The following is a 20,488-nucleotide window of genomic DNA, read 5'->3' as shown; positions in this document are numbered from 1 at the left end:
GCATTCCATAGAGCAATTAAAGGAAAGCGAGGAGGACATATGTGGGCCCTGCTCTACATGAGGACGGGGCTGTGGGAATTATAGTATTTGTTCAGAGGAAAATAGCTTATTCGTTCGGTGACGGTGAGTAGACGACTGTTAAGTGCATGTGGTCTCTCCTGGTCTACCGATTCAGTCGCCATGTGGAGTGTATTTGCCATGATGCCACTGTAGATACCGAAAAGAAGCCAACCCATGACAGGTTTTTTCTTTACCAAAATTAAGGGGAGAAAGAATAAAAATTTAACATTAACATGGTTGAGAATTGAGAGAGCTTCGACGATCATGGATCCCAAGTCCTGAAATTCATCTTAATTTTTAACCGTCTTAGTAACACATTGCAGTAAGAGAAATTTAGTAACAACGAGTAACTTTGATTTTATTAGGTTCTCAAATGATGGATCTGCAACAAAAGATGAAGAAGAAAGAAGAAAAAAACTGTGAAAGTTAAGGCAGGGACGTCTACAACAAAGAAAAATTATGATGCAGCTTACGGATATAACTCATCAACGTTACACTCCCCAAGGTAAACTTTAACACTTCGAGGGGATCCACAGCTCCCTTCTGCTACTAGTGCTCTGTCATTCGCTGCCATGTGAGCAATAATCTTGTGGATCATCTCAATCTGCTCCAACAGACAAACGTAAGAGAATGAAAATTAGCCAATTAGCTGAAGGAACACGAGCATTTAATTCCCACCCCCTCTCCAGAACGAACCTTGTACTTCCAAAGTCTCAATTATTTTATTTAAGCTTCCAACTTTTTAGTTTTTCTCTTTTTGGGCACTAACAAGTTCTGATTTTGTCTAAAGACCAAACTAATACTTGTGTTTGGATTTGTTTTGTGCATGCGTAGACATATCTGTGAGTGCTCATCTATGTGCGTGAGAGAGAGAGAGAGAGAGAGAGAGAGATACATCTTCAGGAGAGTGGCAACGTTCCGCAATTTCCTCAAGCGTAAGAGGTTCAACAGGCTCTTTGCAGCTGAAAACAAGAATCACACATCGGAAGTCCAGTTAGACACTGAAAAAAACCAAAAAAGGCAATTCGAAGAGTAGATATCAGCATTAACTATCATGCCTATTGTGAACTGTGGGTGAGAAATGGTGATGCAGAAAGGCACAATAAATGTGCACTGGGCATGTTTCTTAGTAGGTGACAGATGTTTATGGTGGTTCAGGCATATGGAAGAAAGATCAAACGTAAAGGATGTTAGAACCATTGATCGATTCTAAAGCCTCATTGTGTAATTCAAAGAGTAAAGTGGAAATAAAAGAAAAAGATTGAGACAGAAAAAGAGAATGGAGGAAAGAAACTCAAAAGGAAAACAGGAGATCAAGAGCTTAGTCCCATCTCCTACATTCATTAATTTATAATAGAATTACAAAGGTCTTCAAGCTACAAGGATTCAACTTACATACCCTAATCACATTAAATCTCTACCTTAAGCATGATCTCCTAATAACATCAAACTCCCATTATGTAAACAACCATAATTATGGTTAATTTTCTCTTAATTACTTTGCTTTTCCTACTTTTCCAGTTCTGGGTTATGATATTGCATTAGTTCATATCTGCCCTTCTTCACCAGTGGAATTTTACGTGATTTTGTGTCACTATGACCAAAGGACTTTGCGTTTGAACATTTAAGACCAAATGGAAGATTCAAATGACCACCAAATTCTCAGGGTACTCACCTTGCCTCATTAAGGACGACCAGAATCCTCTTTTGAAGAGCTAAGACTTCACCTGCTGCTTTTTTTCCTGCTTCTACACCTAAAATTACAACAACAAAAATGATGTAAGATTTTTCTTTGAAGTAGATTACACATAAATAAATAAATAAACTGCATACAGTTGCACATCAAGTATGAACTCGGTAAAATTAAAAATCTTTTTTTTTTCACAATAAATAGAAGACATAGCTTGTCAGATGAAAATAATGCACAAAAAACAGAAGATTGGTAAGATACCAGGCTGATGGTATGCATTAATGTTAACAAGTGAGGCATAGATTCCTACAGCTCTTTCGTACAAAGCTACAAGAGCACCAACAGAACGAGGAGTAACTTCTTGGACAGTAACAGTAATAGACTCACGGTCGTTAGCATACAATGCAGACCTTGTTCCCTGTTCAAGTTCAAGAAAGGAATTTTTTAAGTGCCAAATTTGTGAAAGCAACAATGCAAAAGGATCACCAACTGATTACTCAAAGGTAAGATCTTCAATGCCACGTATGCATTGACCAACAAAAATGAAAAAATTGATCAAAAAGTAAAGATTGATAAAAACCATTGTGTTAGTTACAACTTTTTAGTTCAAATGTTCTAAAAGAGAACATAAACATTAAATAAAGTTAAAGTGTTTTTTTTTTTATTGAGGTGGAGATAACTCAACATAAGATAGGTCCATACATGCACTACACCTAGCCAACTACAAGAATCAATAGACAATCTTTCCCTGATGAGAGATGAAAAACTAACCTGAAGCATTCCAAATAGGTAATCACCACAAGTCACACCTGGTTCAAGTTCCCAATCATGACCAGGAGGCCTGTCTCGAAGAACCTCAATGAAGGTAACAAAAAAATTATGAACCCCTTCTCTCAGCTGTTGAATGTATCTGAACCACAAAAGAAGAGCCTGAGGTTTTAATGTTCTTAATTCAGCATATATAAATGAAAACGCTAACAGATGGAAACCCACGCATGTTGATCTGTACTCCCTTTATTTCCATAGACAGTAATTCCTTGATTAACCTGTAATGAAAGATAACAACAGCTATTAGGGAGAGCTGGTTAAGATCTGCATGTAACAGGAGGTTCAAATGGTATTAGCTAAAAAGAGCCTATGCTTGACCCACCACATTATCATGTTGAAGTTGGGTCAGCTCCATCGGAAATGAGAAAAGTCCAAAGGAGGTATTTTCCCCACTTAAAAACTCAGGGTCTTCCGGATCCAAACAAGTACAGGACTATTTACCCACCAACAACCCCATCTCATGCCTAGAAATGTAGCAGGAGACACTCTCCCTCATATCAGGCAAAATAGGCTGAGATACACAGAACATACATGCAGGCCATAAAACAGAAATAGAACCCTAGTTTGGATTCACTCCAATATCATGTTGAAGTTAGGCCAGTTTGCTCCCAGATAACTAACCAAAATTATGAGCTAAACTCCCAATTAATAAACTACGAATATCCCAGGCCCATAATTCTTGTTGGACTATTAAGCATTCACCCCCTCCCAGTCCCTTTATGCTCACACAACTAGCCGGAGGCAGTACAGATACGACCAGAAGAAGTTGGCTTTTCCTGCCAATATGTCATGTGCAAGTTATAGGGTGTGATATTAGGTTGGCCATAGGAGGATAAGCAGTAGGCTACAAAGCCAGAAAAATGTATCTTCATTTAACATCAGTAGATATGGCCATCGCAGTTTGGTCTAACACACACGATGGCCCAACCATGCGTCAAACGTACGCGGCACCAAAAAGTTTTGAAATTCCCCACTAAACCCACATTAATTAAAGCCAAATCATTCAAACACTCATACCCGATTTCCGTCTAAGTCAAATTCCTTCCCAAGTGACTCCATCACCAACTGCTGCAAATATCTACTAAATAGAAGAAGGCTATCCTTGTAAGGAAGTACAACCATGTCCTGTGGAAGGATAAAAAATGGGAATCATGAAAATATCCAGTGCCGTAAAAACCAACTGGCTCTTAAACCTGTGGCATGCAAGGTCTTAATCAATCAGTGGTTGAACCAGGATGATGTCATAAATAAAACATCTAATAAAAATTATTGAAATATATAATATACAAATTCATAAAAATTGTTAACCCTTTGGCTCAATGGCCACATGGCGAGTTTTCTGGTGTGAGGTCTTGGGATCAAATCTCACCAGGGTAAAGGGTGTAGTGTATGTGTAATCAACATTCAAAAAAATAAAAAAAAAACAAAAAAATGACAGCCCTTAAAAAAAATCGACCACAGATATTAAAAAAAGTGAAACAAGAATTTCATACTAAAAACTGATTCCAAGACCCAATCAGTGGTCAAACCACAAACACCAGCCATCTCACCCAGTTTTCAAAGGATATCCAGGTTTTGCATCAGAAGAACCACAGACCTCTCTTCCAGTTCAACCCAGTTGTACTGGTCAGAGTGGTCATGTTCTAATAACATTAAAAAGACAAGCTCAAGCTAAACTTGAAGTCAATAAAGAGATGAACTTAATCAAATAAATGCTAATGCTAACCTTGGATCCGACCCCATCAGTAGCCCAATACCAGCATAAAGCTAGCAATGCTGCAGGATTATTCTTTACCTGAGTAAAAAGTGATATCAATTAAAGAAACGAAAAACAGATATAAAGGTTTAAGATCATAAGTTCAAATGCTGCCAATCATGAAAACGGAAAAATCTGGAAGACAGTATAAATCATGAAAGAAAGGTTTTTACGTGTCTCTCTAGCTTATAGGTAAGAAATTTTAGATTCTTGAATTCAGCAAGCTCCCTTCATTAACTACCAGGAGGTTGTTTCAAACAAAGTGCATCCGTATCATCCTAGTCATGATACACTCATACTTTACTAATCATGCCATATTTGCATCAGACACTCCATACAGAAACAGCATTTTTTTCTTTCCTGCCATAACGAGTAGAGGCCATTCTCGCTTTCCAGATTTGATTGTTGAAGGAGATCCACGTAATATGAATGGGTTGAGGTTGACATCTTAATACATCTTTTTCAAAAAAAAAAGGGTGACATCGGGCTGGCTTGGCATCTTGCTCTGAGTTTGAGGTATACAAGACTCAGTGGAGGCTATGCTGTCCACTATAAAAGTCAGAAAATTGAAATTCAATAGGTAACATACACTTCAATATGATTTAGATATTATCTTTACCCTTAGATCATCATTTTTTTACTTTTTTTTTCTTGTGCACAATAATAACATACAATGATATAAAGTATGTATAGCAGCTCCGTATTGAAAAATGTTTTTTTTTAAAAAAGATGTATATATATACACAAGAAAATTACAAATTACAGAGAAGGGAGCATATCCCTGACAACCAGCAATTGTAGGGTAGCTCCGTGCTTAGCAAGCGCTTCGGCTACCGAATTAGCGGATCTCGGAATGTGAGACCAAATACAAGATAAAAATGAATAAATTTCAATAATCTCCCGAAAAATGTCCCAATGGTGCCATGGGGAAGGGGATGCACTCTCGCTCTGTATTGAAAAATGCCCTTTACTTTCAACAACGTATTGTTGAATAATATATCTTTCAATGTTATTTTAGTCATTGTGCTTGTGGGTGGTGAATGAGTAATCTAGTTATCCTCTAAATTAGGTACCTTAGAAGTATGTTTAAGTAAGTTATATTTCTGTTTTTCTGTAAAAAAAAAAGTTATAATGGATAATGTTCTAGTAAGAGGCCTATTTCTGTCCTATTCCTCATTATAGATTAATTGACTTAATAAAGAAGATAAGGGTCGATTTTATCCCCTACTCCTGTCTGGTTTTCTCTCAAAAAGTGCCAGAACTTTACGCAGACTTTCTGGTTCCTCCCTTGCTCTCTCTAGATTTACCAACTTTACACATATTATCTCAAGAGAACAGCAAAAAATAATAACCTACTTTTAGAAAGATATATAAATTATCAACAAAAGCAGCTGAGAAGCCTGCATGTCAGTCATAGGCATGACTATTTATAATTTTTTTATAGTGGCATGACTATCAAGCAATACATAGGTATGAGAAAGTTCACTGGTGAGGTTAACACACACACACACACACACACAGGGGGAGAGAGGAGAGGGGGTTGGGGTTTGAATATCTCAGCATGTAGTCAACTCTATATGCAAGTTTTGTAACAACTCCAAGGAAACAGCCAACCACCATTTCCTTCACTGCCCTTTTTCCTTTCAGGTCTGTGGAGCCATCATTGAAAAGTTCAAGTTTCAAACTTGTTATTTCCTGCCACTTTAGTCAGCTTCTTCTCTTAGCACATCTTTCCAACACGCGGCTCTCTCTGGAAGTTTTCTTGGGCAGCAATTTATTTGGCCTATTTGGAAAGAGCGGAATGATCACACTTTCAATAGAAAAAGCAGCTCAACTGGGGGTCTTTTTGAAAAGATTCTTCATTCTACTTCATCATGGGCTCATGCATTTCGCACTCTTCCTCACGTTCCCAGCTCTATCATCCGAAGAAATTGGCAGTGGTAAATCAATTACAAAGAGACCCTCCCCCTTCATCTGTCCCCTGGATTTCCCTTCCTGATGGCACTATCAAGTTAGTTATCTCAGGTGCCAAGCTGGCATTTACGATGCTGCCCAAGAAAAATCTCAGCACATCTCACTGGAATCAGATTATACTCTTAATGTTTTTCCTTTCCAATGATTATTAAGGGAAACTCGAGGCTCCACCATATTTACAGTAAATTCTTCAGTATTACCTCCTTAGATGTCAAGAGGCAGCACACTCTCAGATCTGCCAGTAGTGTTTCAGATAATCTGGCTAAAGAAGGTATCTCCAAGAGTCATATATCTTTGGGGATTCCTACCCCCCTCCCTCTTGAGGTTGAGGATCTGCCACTCTCAGATCTGCCAATAGTATTTCAGATAATCTGGCTAAAGAAGGTATCTCCAAGAGTCATATATCTTTGGGGATTCCTACCCCCCTCCCTCTTGAGGGTTGAGGATCTTCTCTCCCTCCCTTTGTATTGAACTCAGTCTTTTGCAATAAAATTAGAGATTTACTACTTCATAGTAAAAAAAAAAAAAAAAAAGTTAAGATCAGTGAGCAATATAGAGTAAAGAAATTTAAATTTCTATCCATCTCACTCAGGGAACAGATAAACCTGAAGTAGAATAAAACCTCCAACTTCCATCCATCCTAAAAATAACCCATACAAAGGCAAAACTCTGTTCAAAAATTCTGTTGTGTGAGGGCAGCAGTGCTCATCTAATCCAAAAATTGTTAACAAAAGATGATGCTTTCAATTGACTCAATGCCAACATAATGTTATATGTGTTTGGAAAATGAGTAGCAACCAAGCACTTGTATAAGCATGCTTTATGGACTCCTAAGACTGAGAGTTACCAGTGGTTCACATTCAAGAGGTATATTCAATAGTTCAGACGTCTTCCATAAGTAGCATTCTTATAGCTCATAAGCAGTAGTGGAAACATCATGCTCAATTAGGTATCCTTGATAATTGATGTCTGTAAGAAAGGGTCTAGAGAATTAAGCTTCTGCACGGAACAAGGGATTCTTATGGAAGGAAAAACATAAGTACAAGACCCCACCACCCCATGTCCACGAGTCCACCATTTTCCTAAGTTCATGTGTTTAAGAAATACATCCTGATGACACAGACACAGAGAAGAAAGAAAAGGCAATGACATTGCAATATAAGAAATTTCGGTACCACAGTGGTGTGATTAGCCTCGTCCATCAGTGCCGCACCCTCGAGCATTTCTTTTACGTTAATCCCCTAAGAGAAATAAAAGAGCAAGAAAGGAAGGTTTCAGAGAGCATTTTCTAATATCTTTATCTCTCACTCAGATTTTTTTTTCTTTTCTTGTCAATGTTCACACTTATTTCATTCAGACATAAATCAGCAGCATACCTGGAGTGCCGCTGGAAGTAGGCCAACAGCAGACATTTCAGATGTACGACCACCAACCCAATCAAACATAGGAAATCTAGCCACCCACCCTTCAATTCTTGCTGTATTATCCAGTAACGAATTCTCTTGAGTAATAGCTACACCCTGTACAAGAAACCCTTCATAAGCATTGCTCCAGTTGCAGTTATAAAACCAACGAAAACTGTAGGAAGTCTAAAGTATCATGAATTGTAACATCTGCATGAGCTCAGTTTCATTGTCTGATCATCCTCCTTAACCATACAGGCCAGCAGATTCAAGAAAATCACTGATTACAAGTTCAAGACAACAGGTGGGATACATCTTCTATGCCCATGCCAATAAGATGACAAGAAAAAAGCAGGAAAAAAACCTGCAAACAAAACCTGTTTTGAGAAATCCAGACCAGCTTCTCGAAATGCCTTCTGAACTTCCAAGAGACCATTTCTAGTTTCAGGAGTGCCTCCACTCTGAAAATATGAGGGTATCAGGTTTAAACATGAGAAGCAGGAAGACCACAAATCTGAAATGATCTGATAAATTCAATGCAGACCTTAGAAATCACAATTACTAGAGTAGAAGCGAGCTCATCTCCAAGTTGTGCAATTTGGTGATCAATTCCAGCCGGATCTGTATTGTCAATAAATCTTATCTGTAACAACCCAACACGTGAAGAGCGAAATTACGTTAGGGACTAAGGCAATTCAGTAGAACATCACCAATTAGGTACAGACGCTTTTCCTTCTACGTCATTCTGACACACTTCCTTGAAAGCAATATTGCTGGCCACAGGTATGGACAGGTTCATGTGCAATACAGTTTAATTAAGTCGAACATTTATTGAATTGTAAATAAGACCAAAACGAATAATAAGACCCAGAATCTCATTTTGACAAGAAAGCAAGTTAGCATTAACAGACATTCAGTGCACAGATGCATGTAGTTTTATTTACCTTGAGAGGAGGGTTATCAGGTGCCAGTGCCTCTGCAACGAACTGCGGTCCCAAAGCTGACCCTCCAATTCCAACGGAGAGTACTTGAGTAAAGCGACCAGCTGATGATGATGGAGGCTTAATCTGTTTTCACTTCAAACGTCAAAAAAACAGAAAGCAGAGCTGCAAAATTCAGAGAAAAGTGTTCGCGAAGAAAAACGTTTTAGTCTGAGGACGGATGCAGCTTTTTAGAGTAAAGGCACTCCAGTCAAGAGCAACTGAGCCTAGAGTTTTTAGTAAAAAGCGATTACAGGCAAAACTGGAAGACAAGAGCATTTTAAAATGCAGCTCAGTAACTGAACATAAACATAGATAAAAACTACAAGTATAGTAGACCAACCTTGCCACTGATAACATCGTCCGCAAATTTACAGACTGCCTCTAACGTATTCTCAATCTGCGCTTTCAAAAAGGAGGTGGGCGCAAGGCTCGCATTTCTAAGCCAGTAGTGACCCACCATTCTCCCTTCATCAGGATTCGCAATAGCCCCTCGCTCAAGCTCTTCCATGTCGTGGAACGCCTTCTGAAGCTTGGGCTCCATCCTCTGGAGGAACTCATCAGTAAACCCAATTCTGCTGACATCAACAAAAAGGCCCAATTCCTTGTGCTGATACAGCCAATCGACGTATCGGCGCCAAAGGCTAGCGGGGTCTTTCTCCAATACTTGCTTCTCAATCGAGGGGATTTGGGACAAACCTGCAGGGATCTCCCTGGCAACAGACTTGGGAGAGTCGAAATGGCGGGGTTGATCTGAATTGAGGGCAAAACGAATAGTAGGCGTTGACCGGATCGAGCGCAGGAGAGAGGTTTTCCGGTAGGGTTTGACAATGGAAATGGAAGCGATGCCAGAAACGGAAGCCATTGAAGAAGAAGGGAAAAAACCAAACAAAGCCAAGTACCGGTAAGCAGACGGAAAGCAGAGATGAGAGAATAATTACGCCATAGGTTTGCTCCCTAGCAACAGACGCCAGTCACCTTTCGAGACAAAGCGCAGCAGCCGAAGTACCTGAAATCCATACAATTGATATTTGTTGATTTTTGAATTCTCGGCGTCGTAGGTATGTGTAGGAGAGTGTAGGAAGGTTTCACACTCGCGGGAAGGTTGTTTTGTCGTAATGGAATGACGAAAGTAACCTTGCCGTCCACCGGTAATTACATTTACATACGGGACGGCACAAGAAGCCGAACGGGAATATTCGCCTGTGAGCAGTCAAAGCTTGTCTGTAGGAATGTAGCGAGAAAGTTTCTTCGAATTATGTCATTCTGTGTTTTTTGTCCATCGTTCCCCATTAGAGCCGCAGTACTTCGAGGGTAAGGCGGGAGAGGAACCTCGCGTCGATGTTGGCCAAGCCGTAGTGCACGCACGACACACTGCAGCAAAGTTTGATCCGACTGCGAGTGACGGAGAAAGAGAGTCGCAGCGCGCCCATGACATCTCCCCCCTACCCAAATGCTGTTGGCGGAGGACGGCTGCCTGACCAACAAAGAATCGCCATGAGCTAACCTTTTCTCAACTGTGCCGTGAGTTTTGTCGCTTTTCGGTGGAAACACTAAAGTCTGAAGCTTTGATAATCTCGACCGCTCTGAGTCGTTTTCTTATTTAACTGTGAGATGTTCTTCGTGCTGCTCTCAAAGAAAAAAAAAAAAAAAAAATTGTGGTCGAGGACAAAAGGAAATCTAACGATTGCCGATTTCTTATGGGTCAGAAAGATGAGAACTGGAGAAGCTCATTAAGATCCGGGGAGCTAAGGGAGAGACATAGGGAGAAAGGGGAAGAGAACTAAAAAGAGAAATGAATCGATCATGGCGGATGAGAGTGATCAATCATGGAGGGAGAGACATTCATAAAAAATTTATATACACAAATATATATAATTAGGTGCTTGACCATAGTAAATTAATCATTTTAAGTAAAAAGCTAATTATAATTGATCTCACGAAAGTCTCTTGAGGGTTATATAGTAGATATTGTGCCATGGCGAGGCATTCATTTGTTGTATAGGAATGTTATTTTAATATGATTACTCGTTTTACTATTCTACCTAATTATTTTTAAAGGAATGCGAGATAAACATCTTCACTCGTATAATAATTTACCCATTTACTTACATACTGTTTATTAAATGAAACAAATACTGGTAAAAGTAATTTTATATCTAATTACCTTACCTAAAAAAGAGGAGGGTAATTGTGAAGTAAGATGAATTACTCCCACATTACGTAGTTCATTAGATTAAGGGGTCATGTTTGGGTGTTACTATAGACGAGTTCAAATGGTTGGAAAACAGATTCTAGTATTAGTGCCCCTAAATGAAAAATACGATATAAAAAAAGAATAAATAATATTTTATAATATACTTAAATAGAATATATACCTAAACATATAATTAACAAAAATAAACGTGATTACTACACTTATAAGTGATTTAACGTGTAGTATTATAATATATTAATATCTTAATTAATAAAAAATTATATTATATTACTTAATGATTATAATTTATTATAAATTAAAACAATGATTATGGTTTAATTAATTATAACAATTGGATAATTAAACCAATTAATGATTATAGTTTATTATAAATTAATATACTTATTACGTGTGACTAAAATAAATTATTTAAAATAAATAAAAAAGTTAAAAATAACATAAGTAAATATAATAAATAAATAAATTATTCTGTAATAACATAATATATAATTTAACATTAAAACTCATTATTTTAATAAAAATAAATAAATACATAATAAATAAATAAATATATTAATTTATCAATAACATAATATACATTTTAAATATTATTAATTAATAATATATTAAAAAAATAAAAAATTAATGGTTTAATTATCCAATAATTAAACCAATTATGACGATGTTTAATTTTTCCTAACTTAGGAAAAATTAAATATCGTCTTCGTCTTCCTCTGCGGCGATCTTGGCAACGGGACGGCAGCGGGCAACGGCGATGGCGGCGGGCAACGGTGACGGAGGCGACGCTCCGTTGGTGCGCCGAGAGGGAGAAAATAGGGAGGCCGAGAGAGAAGAGAAGCCAGGAGGGCAAGGGGCTCTGGCCTCCCGTGCTCTGCGACGGAGGTCGAGAGAGGGAGGAAGGAAGGCCGACGGGGGCGCGGGGGGGGGGGGGGGGGGTGGGTGGGTGCGGAAAGAGAGTGAGGCCGAGGGACTCTGCGACAGAGCCTCCCGTGCTCTGCGACGGAGGTGGGGGCAGAGGGAGGACGGCCGACGGGGGTGGGGGCAGAGGGAGGAAAAAAATCGCTGAGGGGGCGCAGAGAGGGAGGCCAAGGGGGCTCTGAGAGGCTGACGAGAGGCGGGGAAGAAGCACGGCGCGTCGCGCGTGGAAAGCTGACGATGATTCGCAAAATAAGTTGGAAACAGCTTTTCTCCGTTTTTGCGAAATGGTGTTATATAACTTCAATTCAAGTCATTCTGGATTAACGTCATAAATTAAATGAACTAAGTAATGCGGAGGAAATTCATTCCACTTCGGAGGGGGGTTAATCCACAATGAAGTGGAATGAATTACCTCCATATTACTTATAAAATGTTACTTATTCTTTTTTTTATATCATATTTTTCATTTGGGGGTACTAACACTGGAATCTGTTTTCCAGCCACTTGAACTCGTTTACACTAATACCCAAACATGAATTGAAGTAGAAGTAATTCATCTCACTTCAATTCAATTTTCCACTTCATTTTCACTTCATCGTGGACTAACCCCCCCTTAGTGTATACTTAATTACAGTTCAAGTGAATCACATCAATTCATTTACTCAGGCAAAAAACAGGTAATTTGGATTCCAACCTGTTTTGTGAATCAAACGATTGAAGCGCGTGTTGCTATTTACCACCCCCCCTCGGCCTTCCTCCCTCTCCTCTCTCTCTTGACGTCTTTCGCAGAGCACGAATGGCCTCCCTCTTGGCGTACTATTGGAGCGTCACTGTAGTCTCCCACTACTGCGGAAGACGACACATGTCGTGAGGAAGACGATGGATTAATTTTTCCTAAGTTAGGAAAAATTAAACAATCGTCATAAAAATAATATTTTATATTTTATATTTATAAATAATTATTTTATTTATTTAATAAATTCAATTTATAATTACTATATTAAATGAGTAATTTAATGGTCATAATTAAAATACTGTTAAAATAAATATTTGATAAATTGTTTTGGTTTAATTATCCCACTGCTATAATTAATTAAACCAATGGTTTTAAATTTTGTGACAATATATTATTAATTAATAATACATACAAATTTATATTATGTTATTGATAAATAAATAAATTTATTTATTATATTAAATTTTTATTATTGAATTAAATTAGTGCTTTTTAATGTTCAAACATATCTTATGTTATTAAAAAAATAATATTTATTATATTAGCTTATGTTATTTAATTATTTATTTTTAGTAATTTATTATAGTCACACGTAATTATTATATTAATTTATAATAAACTATAATCATTAAGTAATATAATATAGTTTATCATTAATTCGGATATTAATATATTATAATACTACACATTAAATCACTTATAAGTGTAGTAACCATGTTTACTTTGGTTAATTATTTGTTTAGGTATATGTTCTATTTAAGTATATTATAAAATGTTACTCATTCTCTTGTTTATATCATACTTTTCATTTGGGGGCACTAACACTGGAATATGTTTTCTAGTGCACTTGAACTCATCTACACACACCCAAGGATGAGTTGAAATTGAATTAATTTATTTAAGATGATTATTTCAAGTTAATTGTAAGAAAAAGATATTCCTATTACATAATATATATTTGACTAAAGATTATTTTATTATATACTTAATTATTTTTTTTACAGTATTCTATGTTTTAATGAATTTATGATGGTTTATAAATATTATCTGAAAGTTTTATTTATCATTTATTCAGCCATATAACTGGCTAAGTGAAGAAAATTGGGTAACGAAATATCCTTTTAATGGTCACAAATAAAGCAAGTAATAGAATATATGTGCTCCATATACCTAGGACCAACGACGTGACACGACGCCACCCGATAGTGTGACAAAAATCTGCCATATTTTCAAATCGTCTCCGACATCTAGAAATTTCTACGTCTTCCCGGAGATGTGATAAATAATAAGCGGGAACACTGAAAACTGTCGTTCTCGGCCTGTTTCAGAGAGCTGGAAGAGAACGTTAAAAGACAATGGTGTGGGAGCAAGAAGAGCTTGAGCACGAAGATGGGCCCTTCCGGGAGACTCCCTTCGACTTCGATTTCCTTTCTCTTTTGTCAAAACCTAAGGTAAGACCCGGTGCTCCTGTTAGTTGCTTCACTACGATTCGCCTCTCTTTCTTTTTTAAGTTTTTGGCGGGGATCTTATTTTTTACTTTCATTTTCTCTTTATTATGAGAGTCTGAGAGTCATAAGTAGAGTGGTTCCCGTGGATGAAGCAAAGAGGCATATGGAGAATAAATTGCTTCGTCGGTGTTTACTTCAGTTTATAATGTGTGATACAAACTGCTTCCCAGACCATTCTGTTCTCCGCTATGTTTTTGTTTGTTGGTGACTCTCTTTTTGGACGTTCAAAATGTTGCATTTTCAACTTTTGGTAGGTTGTATGAGTGAGAAAATATTTTTCTGTGTGCGTTCCTTTTGTTGGATGGTGGTCGGTGTCGACTTGTTTTCATTAAGTTTATTTATTTCATGGAGTTGGTTATTCGGAGCAATTCTTCCCCTTGATGCTAGGATTCAATATGTATTGGCTACTCAATTATTCGTTTCAGTCCCAGAGATTTTTTTTGTGTATGCTCACTTTCTACTCGTTGATGTGTGTAATTAATATGTGTTGCTGGTGTTTTTTGGTGGTAGGACCCGTTTATCGTGGCTTGTGATATAAGAAAGAAAAACTCCCTAGACTGAAGAGTTCCATTCTTGTTCCTTAGAAAATGGGGATATGATTTTACTGAGAAATACAATACTATGGATAGGAGCTTCAACTTGTACCATCAACGTTTTCTTGGCTTGAGTTTTTTTTCCCCCAAACTTTGCTGGAGGAGGTTGCGTGTCATCTCCTCTTCAGGCCTAGTTATGCTCCTTTAGTCAATTAAAAAGAAAAAAAACCATGGTAGTGAAGTAACAAAGGGAAGGGCTAAACGGGAGCTTAGCCAGGGGGTTCTTAGTTTGTAACATCTTCTTAATATTTTTTTGCTCAGTGGGATTTGTGTTATTATCTATTTACACGTTAAGCTCAAACAATCTCATAACTAAATACCTTTTCCTTTTCTTCTTCTTATTGACTGTGAAACATGTAGATAAAACGGACCTCGATCTTTCTGAAGTTCCCTTCTGGCATGCTTTTGCTTTATCATTTTTCAATTCATGCAACATGTGGTTTTATTTAAAAATGTATATATGTTATAACAGGTCTGTGTTGTATGACTTTCTATCTAAGGTGGTGGATCACTGGATGCACGGAATAGTTGTTACATATTTTTAAGCTATTATATTCCAATAGTAGCTTCATTTGCCTCCAGGAGATGGTTTTATTTTTTAAATTTGCTTCCATAGGTTTTAAGGAGTTTTCACTTTTCATTTTTAACTTTAACTTGTTTCACATTTCTTTGTAGGATTACTATAAAATACTGGGACTCGATTATGATGCATCAGAGGAAACGATTCGATCCAATTATATCCACCTTGCATTGGTTTGTATATGCAGCCTGCCTATTATCTTTTTTCTCTTCTTTATTTCTTTGGACAAGTTTCATTTTTTGGGTTGTTTTGCTTCAATATTATTTGAAATTCTGTTTGATTCTTCTCCTCTCGCTGTTTAATTGGGCATATTCTTGCTCCAAGCAGCTTCTGTGCAGCTGTAATCTCCTTTTATTTTGCAGCATACTTTAACACTCTTTATTTAAGAAAAATCATAGCTCAGGCATGCAGTGTAGTTTTCTCTCTATCTCATGGTTTACCTAGTTTTAAGGGAAAAACCTACATTGCTGACACTTACTTGGCCAATTGACCTGGTGGTTTTTAGTTTTTCTGCAACAGTTAGAGCAGAATGTCTGTCAGTACACAATTCATATTATTCAAGCATTTAAGATACTGGGGTATTTTATCAAAATATGTTGAAATGATATGGAGTCTTCATTTCATTTTACTTGACTTCTTTCTTATACCAACATAAAAAAGTATGACCAGAACACCTAAAATTGATTTTATTTGGAAATAGATAATTTTATAGGCTAATATAGTATATTTTGGGTGTTGCTTTTGCGCATATCTACAGAAATGGCACCCGGATAAACGGAAAAACGAGGACGACACAACCTCCAGGTTTCAAGAGATCAATGAGGCTTATGAAGGTGATTATTTCTTTTTTATTCGTCTTGAATGTTTGACCAAAAGGCTTATTGGTGAGTACTCTTATCACCTGTAAGAATTTCTTGCTTGAATAAAATTTAATGTTGCCCATGCAACTCTGTGTTTCTTGTACAAGCCATTACATTTTTCTCGAGAGTTTCTTCCATCCGGGATGACCAGAACTGTTGATTTGTCTGCTTCTGGAAAGTTAAAATAGTTGAAGATAGTCTGAGGAAGCTTTTTGTTTTTGTTTTTTGTGTTGTGTTATCATGAATGAGTTACATATAAGATTGTTAAAATATGAGGGAACTACCTTTCTCAAAAAAAAAAAAAAAAAAGGAACCAACTGCATGTGGAAAGGTTCAATTTGTTTATGAGTATGTGAGTTCTTCTCCTTGATAAATTGTCTCTCATCCTTATGTGTGTTTTCTGAAAGTTCGTAAATCTTGAGTTTTTGTTGACTAGATTCCCCAGTAACCTGTATTGAGCAGCTCAGTTTATGCTATAGTAGATGTGAAAACTTAAAAATGGTCATGGACGTATGAAACTCCTTGTGGTTGTTTTTACCTCCTTCCCCATGAACTTCTTCAGGAAGAAGTGCATTGGGCCAACGTGACTAAATACTGCTTCCTGCTAACAGTTCTTAGTGATCCTGACAAAAGGAGAGAGTATGACAGAAAAGGATTACTGTATATCCCACATTATAGGGTAATTTTAAGTCTCTCTCTTTCTCTCTTTCCTGCTCTCGCTCCCTCTCTTCTCCCCTTAAGTGCTCATCTGTGTGATTTCAGGAATATCTCAACCAGATAAAGGGATTGATTTTAACATGCAATGGCCTGGGAATCAGATACTCGATATTTTAAGTTGTCTGAAGAAATAAAGACTGCTACCGTGGTTTCAAGAGATCAATGAGGCTTTTTGTTGTAAATGCAGTACCTAATGTACAAAGAGCTTCTGTTGTCATGAACCCAAGCGTTATTCCTGAGAATGTTCCCTGAAAGGCTTCTTGCAAAATATGTTTAAATGATACAGCGACAAATAGCCTTAAGTTTCTTGTAAAATCAGGTCTTAACTGAATGAAATCGAAGCTTTCTTCTTGAGAATATTTTCCTCGGCTGATCTCATACAAGAGCTGGGTTTTAAATCTTAACTCTTTCTGTGTGGGAGTTTAGCAAAATTTAGTATATTTAGTTGCACAACTATTAGGAAGAACGAGAACAGAGCAGAAAATTGTTAAGTTCGGCTGCCTAATAAGAAAGAAAGAGCAGCTGAAAAGTCTGTGTTTCTTAAAGTCTGCTGATTCCTCTTAAAACTACAAGCTTCAATGTCAATCCAAGTCTATCGTTAAGAAAACATAAGAAAAGAAAAGAAACAAGAAGGAAAATAAACCAGCACAGAACCTACTACGTTTGTCGCTGTAATTTAAGTATGATATTCCCATACGAAACAGATTTAACGGGAAAGAAATAGAAACGTCACTGCTGCTCATTCTCAGGTATCCGCTGGCCTTTGTCTTTTTCAGTTGCTGTGGCTTTTGAGGAGGTTCCCGACGTCGCAATCGAGTAGTAGAGTGTGTATGATATTGATCGGTTTAAGACTGTGATTGTCATCCATAATTCCTTTTGAGGCTTGCTAGTCATCATCCAAATAGTTAAATTCAGCTACAATGCCATTCAAGTCTTGGCTAAGCATATCCTTAACAATAGACATACAAACCAGCGGCTGCAAAAGTAGGGGATTATCAGTGAAAAACTACATAAAACAGCAGATAAACTATATGATCTGTGTTGTTAATAATCCAAGTGACAGGTTCGGATTTGGCAGCACATTCACCTTCACCAAGCACTACCAGGTCAGTTGGGGAGAATTGCATCTGCAGGATCCGATAAGGAGCAGTCTTATATCTTACATTGAGGCAATACTTTTAGCCGTTTTGCTGCAATACTAGGCAGCTAGTGCTGTATGTTGCAGGTTTCCTTCAGCCTTTGGGCATTTTCCCTTAAAATTTTCGGTAACATAGGCTTCACCAATCTTCTCTACGGGACTTGAGCGACTCGGGACAGCTTTCATTAATCAAGACGATAAGCATCACACTTTGCACCATCCTTGTGTGAAGACTCTCTATGAGATGATTAATTCATCCAGAAAATCAAACACCTTGACCAACTTCCTGTCTCTGCAGACTGCTTCGGTCAATTGCACCCATGAATCCAACAGAGGCTGAAATCCCACCTTCACCAATTCATGCAACGTCATACAAGCGTCACTAATCCTTCCATTCTCGCACAAGTCAACCAATAGCTCATTTGAGGTTGCAAAATGGGGCCGAAAACCCCTATCAAACATCAAGCACAAAACAGTCATCACCCCATCTAGCTGCCCTTCCTTCAACAAGAAGTTCAATACAATCCGATAACTTGCTTTGTTCAGATATACGCCCTCCAAAGGCAATCTTTCAAGCATATTAATTGCTTCATCAGATCTTTTTTCTCTGCAAAGTCCTCCAAGAATCACATTAAAGGTCACAGTATCGGGTCTACAATTTTTCTCTCGCATGGCTTTCAACAATGTGATGGCTTCATCAACCCTCCCAACACGACAGAAACTATTAATTAGAGTGGTATAAGTGACTACATCAGCTTGAACTCCGCAGTTAGACATTTCGTTGAACACCTCCTTTGCTTGATCCGATCTTCCTTCTTTGCAGTACCCGTCCATTAAAGCTGAATAATTGTATAGGTTTGGAAGACAACCATTTTTTCTCATAAACCCGAATAGCTTCCTGGCTGATTCTATCTTCCCTACTTTACAGAATCCAGTAATCAAAATGTTATAAGTTAAAGCATCAGGGAATATTTTGCATGAAATCATTTCTTCAAGCAGCTCAACTGCTTCATTGAGTTTGCCTTCATCGCATAAACCTCCCATAATAGTAGAATAAGTAATCAAGTTCGGTAGAGAAAAATTTCCTTTCTTCATCTTCTCGACCAATGCAAAAGCTGAATCAAGGTCGCCGTTTTTGCAATGGTACTTGATTAAAATATTGAAAATGCAAGTATTAGGCAGAAGTCCCATCCGGTTTTTCGCATCCGAGAGCAGTTTCTTTGCCAGGTCGATTTGGTGCGATTCGATCAGAAGGTTAAGGCATGTACTCAGAGCTTTCATCGAAGGCTTTTCGCGAACAATGGGTTGAATCGCATAAAACATCTCTAGAGTCTTCTCATGTAGAGAAGCTCTAGCGAAATGGTTCATGAGATTGAGGAAGAGACCCTCGTGGAATTTACAAGGTTCAAAAGTCATTTGGCGCAGAATAGAGTCGACAGCTTTGAATTTCTTAAATAAAGCAAGCTTGTGAAGGATGACAGAGTAGGAAGAGTGATTATGATTAAACCCGCTCTGTTCCGATACCTTGTTGAATATCTGTAATGCTTTTTGAGGGCTTTTTTCACGCTTGATCATGGTAATTGCGGTCTCGTGAGAGATGAATTTGGACCTGGTGGGCGCTTCGTCGAGGGAGGTGGTAGCGGGTGGCGGATCTCGTAGCACGGTGGTGGAATTGAGGTGTTGGAGGGGCGAGATCCATGGTCTCACGGACGAAGAGAGAGAACGGTGGAGAGAGTTTGAAAAGTAGGCGGAAACCATGAGAGTGGAACACTAGACACAGAGAGCCGAGTAGCCCAGTTTATTGGCCCGGTCCCCTGGGCGAGATCGTGGTTAAAAAGACCACAAAAGTTTAAGAGAATGGAAAATTGGGCATTGAATAATACATTGGCATATGGTACGATCGATCATATTTGTCGCATATTTGTGGGCCCTGGTGTTTTTCCAACTACAGGATTAGTTTAGAGGTCAGTGCCATGACAACCGAATTTGTAAATAAAACGGAGTTTAGAATTTGATCAACTAATAATAAGAACGTGCTCATCACTTTGGCTCCCTGGTCCTAGAGAATCCCTCAAAGGAACCCACCAATGATGTGGGACCCTCATCCCGATTTCTCCTTCCGAAATCCATTAAATCAAAATTATTGCTCGGGTAGGCACCGGCAAACCCTGTCTAGCTCATTTCAAAGTTACAACTGGCGTTAGGTTCGGACCGTACATGGGACCCGGTCGCCCTGTTCTTAAATTTTTCTATTTGTAAATCTATCGTATTTGTCTTTCCCGCTAAAAGAGGAGTGTGGTGACGTAAGCAAAGATTCTCCGGGTTGACAGAAAAGTATGAGATATTTCCGAACCTTTCCCCGCTTTCTTCCGACAGCTGGAAATTTCCATTTAATAAATAATTGTTTTTCCTTTTTAAGTCAAACTGGCATTTAATTAAATTAAATAAAAAATCAAAAGAGAGGCATTTAATTGAGGGAGTTTCATCGCTGTCCCGTTTAAATATGAGGGGGCCATTTTTTCACGTCGT

The 20,488-nt window shown here is 37.9% G+C and overlaps 3 protein-coding genes across 4 annotated transcripts; 1 reads left to right on the top strand and 2 right to left on the bottom strand.

Annotated features, from left to right (window-relative positions):
- Positions 1-342: 342 nt before the first annotated feature.
- LOC137941661 (glucose-6-phosphate isomerase 1, chloroplastic) lies at positions 343-9,714 on the bottom strand. Its single transcript, XM_068787163.1, has 14 exons — positions 9,035-9,714; positions 8,656-8,778; positions 8,256-8,354; positions 8,089-8,172; positions 7,685-7,828; positions 7,484-7,549; positions 4,305-4,373; positions 3,596-3,703; positions 2,744-2,796; positions 2,522-2,660; positions 2,012-2,168; positions 1,736-1,814; positions 956-1,022; positions 343-664 (listed from the first exon to the last, which is right to left on the bottom strand). The coding sequence occupies exons 1-14, from the start codon at positions 9,554-9,556 to the stop codon at positions 530-532; spliced, it is 1,845 nt and encodes a 614-aa protein (XP_068643264.1). The 5' UTR covers positions 9,557-9,714; the 3' UTR covers positions 343-529.
- A 4,105-nt stretch (positions 9,715-13,819) lies between these two features.
- LOC137940997 (uncharacterized) lies at positions 13,820-17,154 on the top strand. Of its 2 annotated transcripts, XM_068786180.1 has the most exons (5): positions 13,826-14,014; positions 15,340-15,417; positions 16,002-16,077; positions 16,716-16,783; positions 16,867-17,154. In XM_068786180.1, the coding sequence occupies exons 1-5, from the start codon at positions 13,919-13,921 to the stop codon at positions 16,936-16,938; spliced, it is 390 nt and encodes a 129-aa protein (XP_068642281.1). In that variant the 5' UTR covers positions 13,826-13,918; the 3' UTR covers positions 16,939-17,154. The 2 variants fall into 2 exon arrangements, with proteins under 2 accessions (XP_068642282.1, XP_068642281.1); XM_068786181.1 differs by lacking the exons at positions 16,716-16,783; positions 16,867-17,154 and adding an exon at positions 16,667-16,710 and having other exon boundaries at positions 13,820-14,014.
- A 300-nt stretch (positions 17,155-17,454) lies between these two features.
- On the bottom strand, positions 17,455-19,757 carry LOC137940996 (pentatricopeptide repeat-containing protein At5g18475). The gene is made up of 2 exons (XM_068786179.1): positions 17,909-19,757; positions 17,455-17,797 (listed from the first exon to the last, which is right to left on the bottom strand). The coding sequence occupies exon 1, from the start codon at positions 19,715-19,717 to the stop codon at positions 18,197-18,199; it is 1,521 nt and encodes a 506-aa protein (XP_068642280.1). The 5' UTR covers positions 19,718-19,757; the 3' UTR covers positions 17,455-17,797; positions 17,909-18,196.
- Positions 19,758-20,488: the final 731 nt, after the last annotated feature.

Source organism: Aristolochia californica, unplaced genomic scaffold (genome assembly GCF_029961685.1).
Source record: "Aristolochia californica isolate CCGP_79_NKW_82.1479 unplaced genomic scaffold, dmAriCali1.0.hap1 SCAF_9, whole genome shotgun sequence".
Lineage (NCBI taxonomy): Eukaryota > Viridiplantae > Streptophyta > Magnoliopsida > Piperales > Aristolochiaceae > Aristolochia > Aristolochia californica.
Note: the sequence above shows the minus strand (reverse complement) of the source record. Positions and strands in the feature narration are given on the sequence as shown.

Bases quoted from the DNA above. Each gene is read 5' to 3' on its own strand.
- LOC137940997 (XM_068786180.1), top strand. From the start codon at position 13,919: ATGGTGTGGGAGCAAGAAGAGCTTGAGCACGAAGATGGGCCCTTCCGG. The intron at 14,015-15,339 runs GTAAGACCCGGT...ATTTCTTTGTAG, and splicing joins CTCTTTTGTCAAAACCTAAG to GATTACTATAAAATACTGGG. The intron at 16,078-16,715 runs GTGATTATTTCT...TCCTGCTAACAG, and splicing joins GATCAATGAGGCTTATGAAG to TTCTTAGTGATCCTGACAAA.
- LOC137941661 (XM_068787163.1), bottom strand. From the start codon at position 9,556: ATGGCTTCCGTTTCTGGCATCGCTTCCATTTCCATTGTCAAACCCTAC. The intron at 2,797-3,595 runs GTATGAGTGTTT...CTTTCATTACAG, and splicing joins TTGACTTAGACGGAAATCGG to GTTAATCAAGGAATTACTGT. The intron at 2,169-2,521 runs GTTAGTTTTTCA...GAACTTGAACAG, and splicing joins ACCTATTTGGAATGCTTCAG to GGAACAAGGTCTGCATTGTA.
- LOC137940996 (XM_068786179.1), bottom strand. From the start codon at position 19,717: ATGGTTTCCGCCTACTTTTCAAACTCTCTCCACCGTTCTCTCTCTTCG.